General features: G+C 70.0%; 3 protein-coding genes across 3 annotated transcripts in view; 1 reads left to right on the forward strand and 2 right to left on the reverse strand.

Annotated features, from left to right (window-relative positions):
- Positions 1-6,410, forward strand: part of LOC101947880 (uncharacterized) — a 39,501-nt gene extending 33,091 nt beyond the window's left edge. The window contains 10 exon segments of the mRNA XM_065563858.1: positions 558-659; positions 1,169-1,306; positions 2,070-2,167; positions 2,884-2,998; positions 3,365-3,515; positions 3,589-3,668; positions 4,674-4,777; positions 5,020-5,152; positions 5,471-5,520; positions 6,148-6,410. Of these exon segments, the coding sequence (XP_065419930.1) occupies positions 558-659; positions 1,169-1,306; positions 2,070-2,167; positions 2,884-2,998; positions 3,365-3,515; positions 3,589-3,668; positions 4,674-4,777; positions 5,020-5,152; positions 5,471-5,520; positions 6,148-6,297 (1,121 nt within the window). The 3' untranslated portion in view covers positions 6,298-6,410.
- A 673-nt stretch (positions 6,411-7,083) lies between these two features.
- Positions 7,084-10,732, reverse strand: NELFE (negative elongation factor complex member E). Its single transcript, XM_065564061.1, has 8 exons — positions 10,596-10,732; positions 10,441-10,515; positions 10,092-10,126; positions 9,237-9,433; positions 8,726-8,870; positions 8,419-8,473; positions 7,738-7,840; positions 7,084-7,205 (listed from the first exon to the last, which is right to left on the reverse strand). Exons 1-8 carry the CDS (start codon positions 10,686-10,688, stop codon positions 7,132-7,134), a joined length of 777 nt encoding a protein of 258 aa, XP_065420133.1. The 5' UTR covers positions 10,689-10,732; the 3' UTR covers positions 7,084-7,131.
- The window catches only part of SKIC2 (SKI2 subunit of superkiller complex), a 14,641-nt gene continuing 14,623 nt past the window's right edge, over positions 10,721-10,738 (reverse strand). The window contains exon 28 of the mRNA XM_065563859.1: positions 10,721-10,727. Within this exon, the coding sequence (XP_065419931.1) occupies positions 10,721-10,727 (7 nt within the window). The remainder of the gene's footprint in view (positions 10,728-10,738) is intronic.

Here is a 10,738-nt window from a genome sequence, read left to right on the forward strand (position 1 = left end):
CCTGTACCCCCAAACCCCAACTCCAGCCTGCCACGTGCTGGTCTTCATGACAGACGGTGAGACCCCCTGAATCCCCCTGTACCCCCAAACCCCAACTCCACCTGCCACGTGCTAGTCTTCATGACAGACGTGAGACCCCCTGAATCCCCCTGTACCCCCAAACCCCAACTCCACCCGCCACATGCTGGTCCTCATGACCAACTGTGAGACCCCCAAACCCCCTGTACCTCCAAACACCTCTGTACCCCAATCCCCAAACCCCCTGTACCCCCAAACCCCAACTCCACCCGCAATGTGCTGGTCCTCATGACTGACTGTGAGACCCCCAAACCCCTCTGGCCCCCTGAACCCCCCAGAGCCCCTGTACCGCTGAACACCTCTATAGTCCCCTGTGCCTTCCCAGCCCCACTGAAATCCCAACCCCTCCACATCCCCCCCGAACTCCTTCACTCCAGGCAGCGCCTCAGCCCCCACAGTGCCCAACCCCCATCCTCTGAGTCCCCTCCCCCGTCTGCATCCCAGCCCCCCTCGACTCTCCCCTCCCCCCAGGGAACAAGGGAACACCAACATGGGGGGCTCCCCGGTGCCGGTGGTGGGGCAGATCCGGGAGCTGCTGAGCATCGGCCGGGACGTCCGCAACCCCCGCGAGGATTACCTGGGTGAGGGGGGCCGGGGCCTGGGGAGTGGGGTAGATCGTGGGGGGCCATGGGGGAGGTGTGTGGGGGTTGGCCATGGAGTTGGCAGGGTGGTCCATGGGGGTCTCTGGGGTGGGGGGCCGTGGGATGGGCAGGGGGTCCATGGGGGTGTCTCTGTGGGTGGGGGAACCGTGGGGTTGGCGGGGAGTCTATGGGGGGCTGTGGGGGAGAGGGCCGTGGGGGTTGGGGCCATGGGGTCGGGGAGGTGTGTGGGGGTTGGCCGTGGAGTTGGCAGGGTGGTCCATGGGGGTCTCTGGGGTGGGGGGGCCGTGGGATGGGCAGGGGGTCCATGGGGGTGTCTCTGTGGGTGGGGGAACCGTGGGGTTGGCGGGGGGTCCATGGGGGGCTGTGGGGGAGAGGGTCGTGGGGGTTGGGGCCATGGGGTCGGGGAGGTGCGGGGGGGAGGGCCGTGGGGTTGGCAGGCGGCTGCACGGGGGGTCCCCCGGCCCGGCTCATGTCCCCCCCCCCCCCAGATATCTACGTGTTCGGGATCGGGGCCATGGTGAACTCGGAGAACATCGCGGAGCTCGCCTCCAAGAAGAGCGGCGAGAAACACGTTTTCCACATGCAGGACATCAAGGACCTGCAGAAGGCCTTCCACGAGATGATCGGTACCCCCGGGAACCCTGGCGTTCGGCTCCCCCTTCCCTGGGAATCCCGGCGTCCAGCTCCCTACCCCCACTGCCCCAGGAACCCTGGGGTCCGGCTCCCCGCCCCCCCACCTCTCTGGGAACCCCAGCGTCCGGCTCCCTACCCCCACTGCCCCAGGAACCCCGGCGTCCGGCTCCCCACCCCCACCACCCCAGGAACCCCGGTGTCCAGCTCCCCGCCCCCCCTCCTGGGAACCTGGCGTCCAGCTCCCCACCCCCCACCTCCCCAGGAACCACAGCATCTGGCTCCCCACCCCCACGGAAACCCCGGCACCCGGCTCCCCCCTCCCTGGGAACCCCGGCATCCGGCTCCCCAACCCCCACCTCCCCGGGAACCCCGGCTCCCCACCCCCACAGGAACCCTGGCGTCCGGCTCCCCACCCCCACTGCCCCAGGAACCCCGGCGTCCGGCTCCCCGCCCCCCACCACCCTGGGAACCCCGGCGTCCAGCTCCCCGCCCCCCCTCCTGGGAACTGGCGTCCAGCTCCCCACCCCCAAGGAACCACAGCATCTGGCTCCCCACCCCCACGGGAACCCCGGCACTCGGCTCCCCCCTCCCTGGGAACCCCGGCATCCGGCTCCCCCCTCCCTGGGAACCATCCGGCTCCCCAACCCCCACAGGAACCCTGGTGTTGGGCTCTCTGCCCCCGCTGTAACCACCAGCCCCGACTCCCCTCCCCGAGCTGGGAGAGAACCCAGGCGTCCTGACCCCGTCTCCCCCCAGACGAGAGCGAGACGCTGAGCATGTGCGGCCTGGGCTGGGCACACGAGGAGGCCAACGACCACCAGAGAAACCCCTGGCACGTCAGCATCAAAATCACTGTGAGTGGGGCTGGGGCACAGGGGGGCTGGGAGCAGAGGGGAGCACAGGGGGCTGGAGAGGGTGTGGGGCACAGGGGGAGCTGGGGGTGGGAGTGGGTACAGAGCGCAGGGGGTGCAGGCTACAGGGGGCTGGGAGGGGGCTTGGGGTGTGGGGTGCAGGGGGCTGGCTGGGAGAGGGCGCAGGTGGGTGGGGACACATGGGGGAGCTGGATGTGGGGCGCAGGAGAGCTGGGAGGGGAGGCGGGGCATGGGGGTGTGGGGAAGAAGGAGTTGGAGGCGACGGGGGTGGGCTGGGAGGGCACAGGGGAGGGAAGCTGGGGGTTTATGGGGGGCCGGGGGGAGCCCCCTCTCATGCCGGGGTCTCGGAGCCATGCAGCACCTGCTACATGTCTGCTGGAGACAGGCGCTGGGTCCCCTCCCGCAGCGCCCCCCAAGCATGGGACCCCAGCCTCAGCCCTTCCTGCTCCGGGCCGGTCTCCCCACATGCCCCCCCAGCACCCCCCATGCACGGGACCCCAGCCTCGGCCCTTCCTGCTCTGGGCCGGTCTCCCTACACGCCCCCCCAGCACCCCCCATGCACAGGACCCCAGCCTCGGCCCTTCCTGCTCTGGGCCGGTCTCCCTACACGCCCCCCCCAGCGCCCCCCACGCACAGGACCCCGGCCTCAGCCCCTCCTGCCCCAGGCCGGTCTCCCCACACACACCCCCTCTCCGCAGCGCCACGGGAAAGGGCAGTCCTGCAAAGGGGCCCTGATCTCCGAGTACTTCGTGCTCACGGCTGCCCACTGCTTCGACATCAACGACGAGGCCCAATGGATCACCGTGGACGTGGGTGAGCCGGACACCGGGGTTCTCTGCCTGGCCCGGGATGGGAGGGGAGCCCGGACTCCTGGGTTCTCTCCCCGGCTCTGGGAGGGGAGTGGGGGCTGGTGGGTTAGAGCGGGGGGGGGGCTGGGAGCCAGGACTCCTGGGTTCTCTCCCCGGCTCTGGGAGGGGAGTGGGGGCTGGTGGGTTAGAGCAGTGGGGACTGGGAGCCCGGACTCCTGGGTTCTCTCCCCGGCTCTGAGAGGGGAGTGGGGGCTGGTGGGTTAGAGCAGGGGGGGCTGGGAGCCAGGACTCCTGGGTTCTCTCGCGGCTCTGGGAGGGGAGGGTGGTGGTGCAAGCAGGGGCTGGAGCCGGATGCCTGGGTTCTCCCCAGGGACGAACTCGGCGAGCGAGGTGGACAAACTCTGGAGTCACCCCCAGTACAACGTCGGGAAGCTTCGGGGCGCCGGGATCCCCGAGTTCTACGACTACGACGTGGCTCTGCTGAAACTCAAGAACAAGATCAAGTTCTCCTTCAATGCCCGGTGAGTGGGGGTCCCGGGGTCCCTCCCCCGCCGGCCCCCCAGCCCCCCACTGACCCTCTGCTGCCCCCCACAGGCCCATCTGCCTGCCCTGCACTGAGGGGACCACCCGCGCCCTGCGCAAGCCCCACCCGGAGACCACCTGCAACGACCACAGTAAGAGCCCCTGCCCCCTACTCCCGACCCACAGCCCCCCCAGGTCCACTAGTGCCCCTCACTCCCGACCCGCAGCCCCCGCCAGCCCAGCCCTGCCCCCCCCCCCCGCAGCCCTGCCGGTGCCCCTCCCTCCTGACCCGCAGCCCCCACCAGCCCAGCCCTGCCCCCCCCCGCAGCCCTGCCGGTGCCCCTCACTCCCGACGTGCAGCCCCTGCCAGCCCAGCACTGCCCCCCCAGCTCTGCCGGTGCCCCTCACTCCCGACCCGCAGCCCCCTGCCCCCCCAGCTCCGCCGGTGCCTCCCGCTCCCGACCCGCAGCCCCCCCCAGCTCCACCGGTGCCTCCCACTCCCGACCCACAGCCCCCCTGCCAGTGCCCCCCACTCCCAACCCACAGCCCCCTGCCCCCCCAGCTGCGCCGGTGCCCCTCATTCCCGACCTGCAGCCCCCCTGCCAGTGCCCCCCACTCCCAACCCACGGCCCCCTGCCCCCCCAGCTCCGCCGGTGCCTCCCGCTCCCGACCCGCAGCCCCCCCCAGCTCCACTGGTGCCTCACTCCCGACCCGCAGCCCCCCTGCCCCACTGGTGCCTCCCACTCCTGACCCACAGCCCCCCTGCCAGTGCCCCCCACTCCCAACCCACGGCCCCCTGCCCCCCCCAGCTCCGCCGGTGCCTCCCGCTCCTGACCCGCAGCCCCCCCCCAGCACCACCGGTGCCCCTCACTCCCGACCTGCAGCCCCCCTGCCTCGCCGGTGCCTCCCACTCCCGACCCACGGCCCCCTGCCCCCTAGCTCCGCCGGTACACCCCACCCACAGCCCCCCTGCCCCCCAGCTCTGGCAGTGCCCCCCGCTCCCACCCCACGGCCCCCCTGCTCCCCCAGCTCCGCCTGACCCACAGCCCCCCTGCCCCCCAAGTGCCCCTCACTCCCTACCCGCAACCCCCTGCCCCCACCAGCTCCGCCGGTGCCCCTCACTCCCGCCCCACAGCCCTGAGTCTCTGGCTCCCCAGAGCGGCTGCTGCTGACGGTGGGCGAGGTCCCGGCCCTCTTCGTGCACGAGGAGAAGCAGAAGAAGCTGGAGCGGAAACACGTGAACATCAAGAACGGGGTCAAGGTGAGGGACCCCGGCGTCCGGGGTGTGTGGGAGCCGGCGCCCCCTAGAGGGGACATTCCCTGCCCCCCTGAGCCAGGCAGGCGGGGGGAGCCGTGGGGCCGGCTCAGTGGGGTTCCCTGGGCTGGGCTGTGCCTGAGGGGGTGGTTCTGCCGGGGGCGACCCTGGGGGTGGTCTGGGGGCAGTGGGAGCCCCTGGGGGAGGTCAGGGGGGCCCTGGGGTGCTAAGCCTCCCTCTGCCCCCAGAAATCAGCCTGCGAAGCCGACGCGAAGAAGGCCCCGATTTACGTTAACGTGACGGACGTGAAGCAGGTGGTGACACCCCGATTCCTCTGCACCGGGGGGATCGACCCCGTCGTGGACCCCAACACCTGCAAGGGTGAGTGCTGCCCCCCCAGGCCCCTGAATCTCCCCCAGCGCCCCCCGCCAGGATCCCCCTGGGGCCCCCAGATCCTCACCCCCCCCCCCCAGGTTCCCACAGCCCTTGGCCCCTGAATCTCCCCCAGCCGCCCCCCCGGATCCTCACAGCCCCCCAGGTTCCCACAGCCCTTGGCCCCTGAATCTCCCCCAGCCGCCCCCCGGATCCTCACAGTCCCCCGGGCAGGATCTGCCCAGGCTCAACTGTTACCCCCCAGCCAGTCCCCCACGACCTCCCTGCTCCCGCCAGCTCCCTCTAACCTTCTTCTTCCTCCCCCAGGCGACTCCGGGGGCCCCCTCATCATCCCCAAGGGCAAACGCTACATCCAGGTGAGTGCTGCCCACCCCCTACCTGCCCTGGGGCCGGAGGGGAGCCGGCGCCCCCTAGAGGGGACAGGCCCCCCCTTCTCCTTGCCTTCTGCCAGTGGGGGGAGCTGGCCCCTGCGTTCTGGCCGCCTGTCACGGAGTATTGGGGGACTCAGGGCCCTGCACCCCCGGCTTCCTGCGATTCACCATGACTCTCAGCCAGCCAGTAAAGCAGAAGGTTTATTTGGATGACAGGAATACAGTCCAAGACAGGTCTTGCAGGCGCAGACAACAGGACCCCCTCAATTAAGTCCAGCTTGGGGTCCCAGGGCATCCCAGCCCACCCCCCTTCGGGGGGGTCAGAGCCCCGTCTGCCTCCCAGCCATCTCTCCAGCTCGCTTCCAGCACTCTCCTTCAGCGACCCCTCCCACCGCCTTTGTTCAGTTTCCCGGGCCAAGGTGTCACCTGGCCTCCAACCCCTTCCTGGGTTCTCATGTTACACACTCAGGTATTCATTCGCCTTCGGGCAGACTCCCAAACCCATCCCCCAATGCAGACTATCCCAGCCACACTCCCCTGTCAGCATTCACAGACCCCAGCAAGAACAGACCCAGTTCATCACACCCCCCCTGACCCCCCTTTCTCCCCCAGGTGGGTGTGATCAGCTGGGGCGTGTTCGACGTCTGCAAGCCGCCCAAGGCCAAGGCCCCGGCCTACGCCCGCGACTTCCACCTCAACCTCTTCACCGTGCTGCCCTGGCTGCGGGAGAAGCTGGCAGAGGAGGAGCTGGGCTTCATCTGAGGGGGACCGTGGGGACCCCAGGCCCCCCCGCACTGGAGTCCCCCCCACCGCCCTGTAAATAAAGGTTCGCTTCACCGTCCTGCTGCATGGTGCGGCTGTGAGGCTCGTGAAAACAGAGAACTCGTCTCATGACTGGGAGGCAAGGCTGGGCTGGGCGGGGGGGGGCAGCAGGGGGCACCAGGGGGCTCTCCCCGGGCAGTCAGGGCTCCCCATGGCCCCAGGGCGGCGCTAGGGGCTGTGCTGCAGGGAGCGGGGTGGGGAGCAGGGGGCTCTCCCCGGGCAGTCAGGGCTCCCCATAGCCCCAGGGCGGCGCTAGGGGCTGTGCTGCAGAGGGCGGGGTGGGGGCAGCAGGGAACCAGGTGGGGAGAGCTAGGGGGCAGCACTAGGGGGCGGGTCAGGGGGCAGTAGGGGGCGACACTAGGGGGTGGGGTGGGGGGCTGCAGGGGGCCAGGCGGGGAGAGCTAGGGGTCAGCGCTGCGGGGCAGGGGGCAGTAGGGGGCAACACTAGGGGGCGAGGTGGGGGACAGCAGGGGGCGACACTAGAGGGCGGGGTGGGGGACAGCAAGGGGCGGGGCAGCACTAGGAGGCGGGGCAGGGGGCTGCGCTAAGGGGTGGGGTGGGGGGCTGCAGGGAGCCAGGCGGGGAACAGCAGGGGGCGGTGCGGGGGCGGGGCAGGGGACAGCAGGGGGCAGCGCTAAGGGGCGGGGTGGGAGGCTGCAGGGAGCCGGGGGGGGGCGCTAGGGGGCAGGACAGGGGGCAGCAGGGAGCCAGGCAGACTCAGGTGGGTGCAGTTTCAGTGGGTTTATTAAGGTGCTAATGAGCCCCCCGGCAGGCTCAGAACAGGTCCTCGTTGTAGACCACCTGCGAGCGCCTGTCTCGGTGGGAGCCCTTCGCGCTGTTCTTCACAGCTGGGGGAGGGATGGGGGGGATTAGTGTCGGCTGGGGAGACAGGCCCCCCCCTGCCCCTGCCGGGCTAGAACCCAGGCATCCTAGCTCCCCCCCACTAGCCCCAACAGCCCTCCCAGAGCCATGAGAGAACCCAGGAGTCCTGGTTCCCAGCCCCCCAGCTCTAACCCCCCAGACCCCCTCCCATCCAGAGCCGCGGAGAGAACCCAGGAGTCCTGGCTCCCAGCCCCCCCTGCTCTAACCCCCCAGCCCCCCTCCCCTTCCAGAGCCGCGGAGAGAACCCAGGAGTCCTGGCTCCCAGCCCCCCCCTGCTCTAACCCCCCAGCCCCCCTCCCCTTCCAGAGCCGCGGAGAGAACCCAGGAGTCCTGGCTCCCAGCCCCCCCTGCTCTAACCCACCAGCCCCCACTCCCCTCCCAGAGCTGGGAGAGAACCCAGGAGTCCTGGCTCCCAGCCCCCCGGCTCTAACCCACCAGCCCCCCTCCCCCACCCCGAGCAAGGAGAGAACCCAGGCTTCCGGGTGGCCTGCCCCTTACCCAGCGATCCCCAGACGGATTTCCCGGTGGCTGCGTCCAGCATGGGCTGTTTGCGGGCGATGCTGACTTTCAGCTGCACGTCCTCTACCACGGCCCCGTTGAGCTATGGGGGGAAGGGGACACAGCTCTGACCCCAGCCCCTCTGTGCTCCGGCCGAACCCACAGCACCGGGCAAGGGGTCCCCGGGTAACCAGCCCCCGCCCCACCCCAGAGCCAGCCCCATCCCACCGCCAGGCGAGGGGTCCCCAGGTAACCAGCCCCCCGCCCCACCCCAGAGCCAGCCGCACCCCAGCACCAGGTGAGGGGTCCCCGAGTAACCAGCCCCCCGCCCCACCCCAGAGCCAGCCGCACCCCAGCACCGGGCAAGGGGTCCCCGGGTAATCAGCCCCCGCCCCACTCCAGAGCCAGCCACATCCCACCGCCAGGCGAGGAGTCCCCAGGTAACCGCCCCGCCCCAGAGCCAGCCACATCCCACTGCCAGGCGAGGGGTCCCCGGGTAACCGCCCCCCGCCCCGTCCCAGAGCCAGCCACGTTTCCAGGCCGGGCAAGGGGTCCCCGGGTAACCAGCCCCCCGCCCCGCCCCAGAGCCAGCCGCACCCCAGTGCTGGGCGAGGGGTCCCCGGGTAACCGCCCCCCGCCCCGCCCCAGAGCCAGCTGCATTTCCAGGCCGGGGGGCCGTACCTCAGCGATGGCCTGATCCGCTGACTCCATCTTCTCATATGTGACGAAGGCGCAGCTGGGGGGCAAGATGTGAAAGGGGAGTCACTGGCCCCACCCCCTTCCTCAGCCCCACCCCCTTTAACTCCTCCCCATTATTTCCAGCCCCACCCATTCCTCCTTTAGCCCCTCTGTGACTTAGCCATGTCCTAGCCCCTCCCCTAATTCCTCCAATCCCACCCACCTGACCTAGCCACGCCCACCTCCCAATACAGGCCCCTCCCTTTGCCCCACCCCTCTGCTTTAGCCCTACCCCTGGTCCCGCCCTCACTTGCGGGGGTTGTCCATGGAGAGGTCGATGATGGTGCCGAAGGGGGAGAAGGCGCCGCGCAGCAGGCTCTGGGTCATGTCAGTGCCGTACACGTAAACTGTGTTCCCCTTGCGCGGGGCGCGCCGGTCCGGGAACGAGTCCGACCCTGCGGGAGACGGGGTCAGAGCCGCCGGGAGAACAGAACCCAGGAGTCCGGCCTCCCAGCCCCCCCTGCTCTAACCCACCAGCCCCCACTCCCCTCCCAGAGCCGGGGAGAGAACCCAGGAGTCCTGGCACCCAGTCCCCTGCTCTAACCATCAATCCCCACTCCCCTCCCAGAGCCGGGGAGAGAACCCAGGAGTCCCGGCTCCCAGCCCCCTGCTCTAACCCACCAGCCCCCACTCCCCTCCCAGAGCCGGGGAGAGAACCCAGGAGTCCTGGCTCCCAGTCCACCTGCTCTGACCCACCAGCCCCCACTCCCCTCCCAGAGCTGGGGAGAGAACCCTGGTGTCCAGCCCCCGTGGTGGCGTACGGCGGAAGCTGCCGTCCCGTTCCCGGTCACGGTCCCTCTCGCGGTCCCTCTCCCGGCTCCGCTCCCGGCTGCGCTCCCGGTCGTAGTCCCATTCGAAGGTGCGCAGCCCCTCGCCGCGCTCCGGCTCCTTTTCGGGGTCCCGCTCGTCCTCCGGCTCCTTCTCGGGGTCCCGCAGGCGCTCGCTGGAGCTCACGAAGCTGCGGCGGGGCGGGATCGCACGCTGGGGTTACGGCAGAGTCGCTGGGGAGCTGCCCCGGCCAGGCCAATACGGCGGGGAGGCGCGCGGGGGCCCGGGGCAGTTACAAGGCAGCGCTCGGGACCCCGGAGCGGTTACATGAGGGGAGTTTGGGGCAGTTATGGGGGAGCGTGAGGGGGCCTGGGGCAGTTATGGGAGGAGCGCGCAGGGCAGTTATGTGAGGGGTGTTTAGGGCAGTTATGGGGGGGGCACTCGGGGCAGTTATGGGGCAGCACTCAGGACCCCGGGGCAGTTACGTGAGGGGTGTTTGGGGCACTGCTCGGGACCCCAGGGCAGTTACGGAGGGGCGGTTACGGGAGGGGTGTTTGGGGCAGTTAAGGGGTGGGGGGGAGGACGCTCGGGGCAGTGCTCGGGACCCCGGGGCAGTTACAGAGGGGTGCGAGGGGGCCGGGGAGATTACGGGAGGAGTGCACAGGGCAGTTACGGGGGGGGGGCCCACTCGGGGCAGTTATGGGGCAGCGCTCAGGACCCCAGGGCAGTTACGGGAGGGGTGTTTGGGGCAGTTACGGGGGGAGGACGCTCGGGGCAGTGCTCGGGACCCCGGGGCAGTTACGGAGGGGTGTGAGGGGCGGTTACGGGAGGGTCTCATGTTCACTCACCTCTCATAGAGGGATTTCCGCTGGGGGCGCCGGGACTGGAGAAAACAGAAGAGAACATCATCCCCTCTGAGTGCAGCCCACCCCACGGGCTGGGAACCCCGGCATCCGGGCCGCAGCTCAGCATGCCAAATCCTTCCCTTCACCCCCTGCCCCAACTGTTCACAACACCCCTCCCAGAGCCGGGGAGAGAACCCAGGAGTCCCGACTCCCAGCCCCCCCTGCTCTAACCCACCACACCCCACTCCTCTCCCAGAGCCAGGGAGAGAACCCAGGAATCCTGGCTCCCAGCACTCCCTGCTCTAACCACTAGCCCCCACTCCCCTCCCAGAGAACCCAGGCGTCCGGGTACCTCCTGGCACTCATCGTCGGCTGACAGGCTGCGCTGGAAGGGCTGGAAGGTGGGGGCTGGTCCCTTCTCAGGGTCCTAGGGGGAGACACAGAGTTAAGAGGGGTCCGAGGAGGGGGTCTCGGCCCCACGGCGCCTCCCACCCCTCCCCCGCTCACCTTCAGCTTCCCCTCCAGCGTCCGCGAGCGCTTGAACCCGCAGTTCTTGTTCTCCGCCTTGATGGCACTGATGGCTCCCGTCTTCACCAGCATCTTGGCCTGCTCCGTGGCCGTGGCCGTGTCCACTACGGGCTGGTCCGAGA

Source organism: Chrysemys picta, chromosome 12 (assembly GCF_011386835.1).
Source record: "Chrysemys picta bellii isolate R12L10 chromosome 12, ASM1138683v2, whole genome shotgun sequence".
In the NCBI taxonomy this organism is placed as follows: Eukaryota; Metazoa; Chordata; order Testudines; family Emydidae; genus Chrysemys; species Chrysemys picta.

What these genes read in the sequence shown, in the direction of transcription:
- NELFE (XM_065564061.1), bottom strand. Translation starts at nt 10,688, where the DNA reads ATGCTGGTGAAGACGGGAGCCATCAGTGCCATCAAGGCGGAGAACAAG. An exon ending in CCGACGATGAGTGCCAGGAG is followed by an intron (nt 10,127 to 10,440) that starts GTACCCGGACGC and finishes TGTTTTCTCCAG; the next exon opens with TCCCGGCGCCCCCAGCGGAA. An exon ending in CGGATCAGGCCATCGCTGAG is followed by an intron (nt 7,841 to 8,418) that starts GTACGGCCCCCC and finishes TTCCCCCCATAG; the next exon opens with CTCAACGGGGCCGTGGTAGA.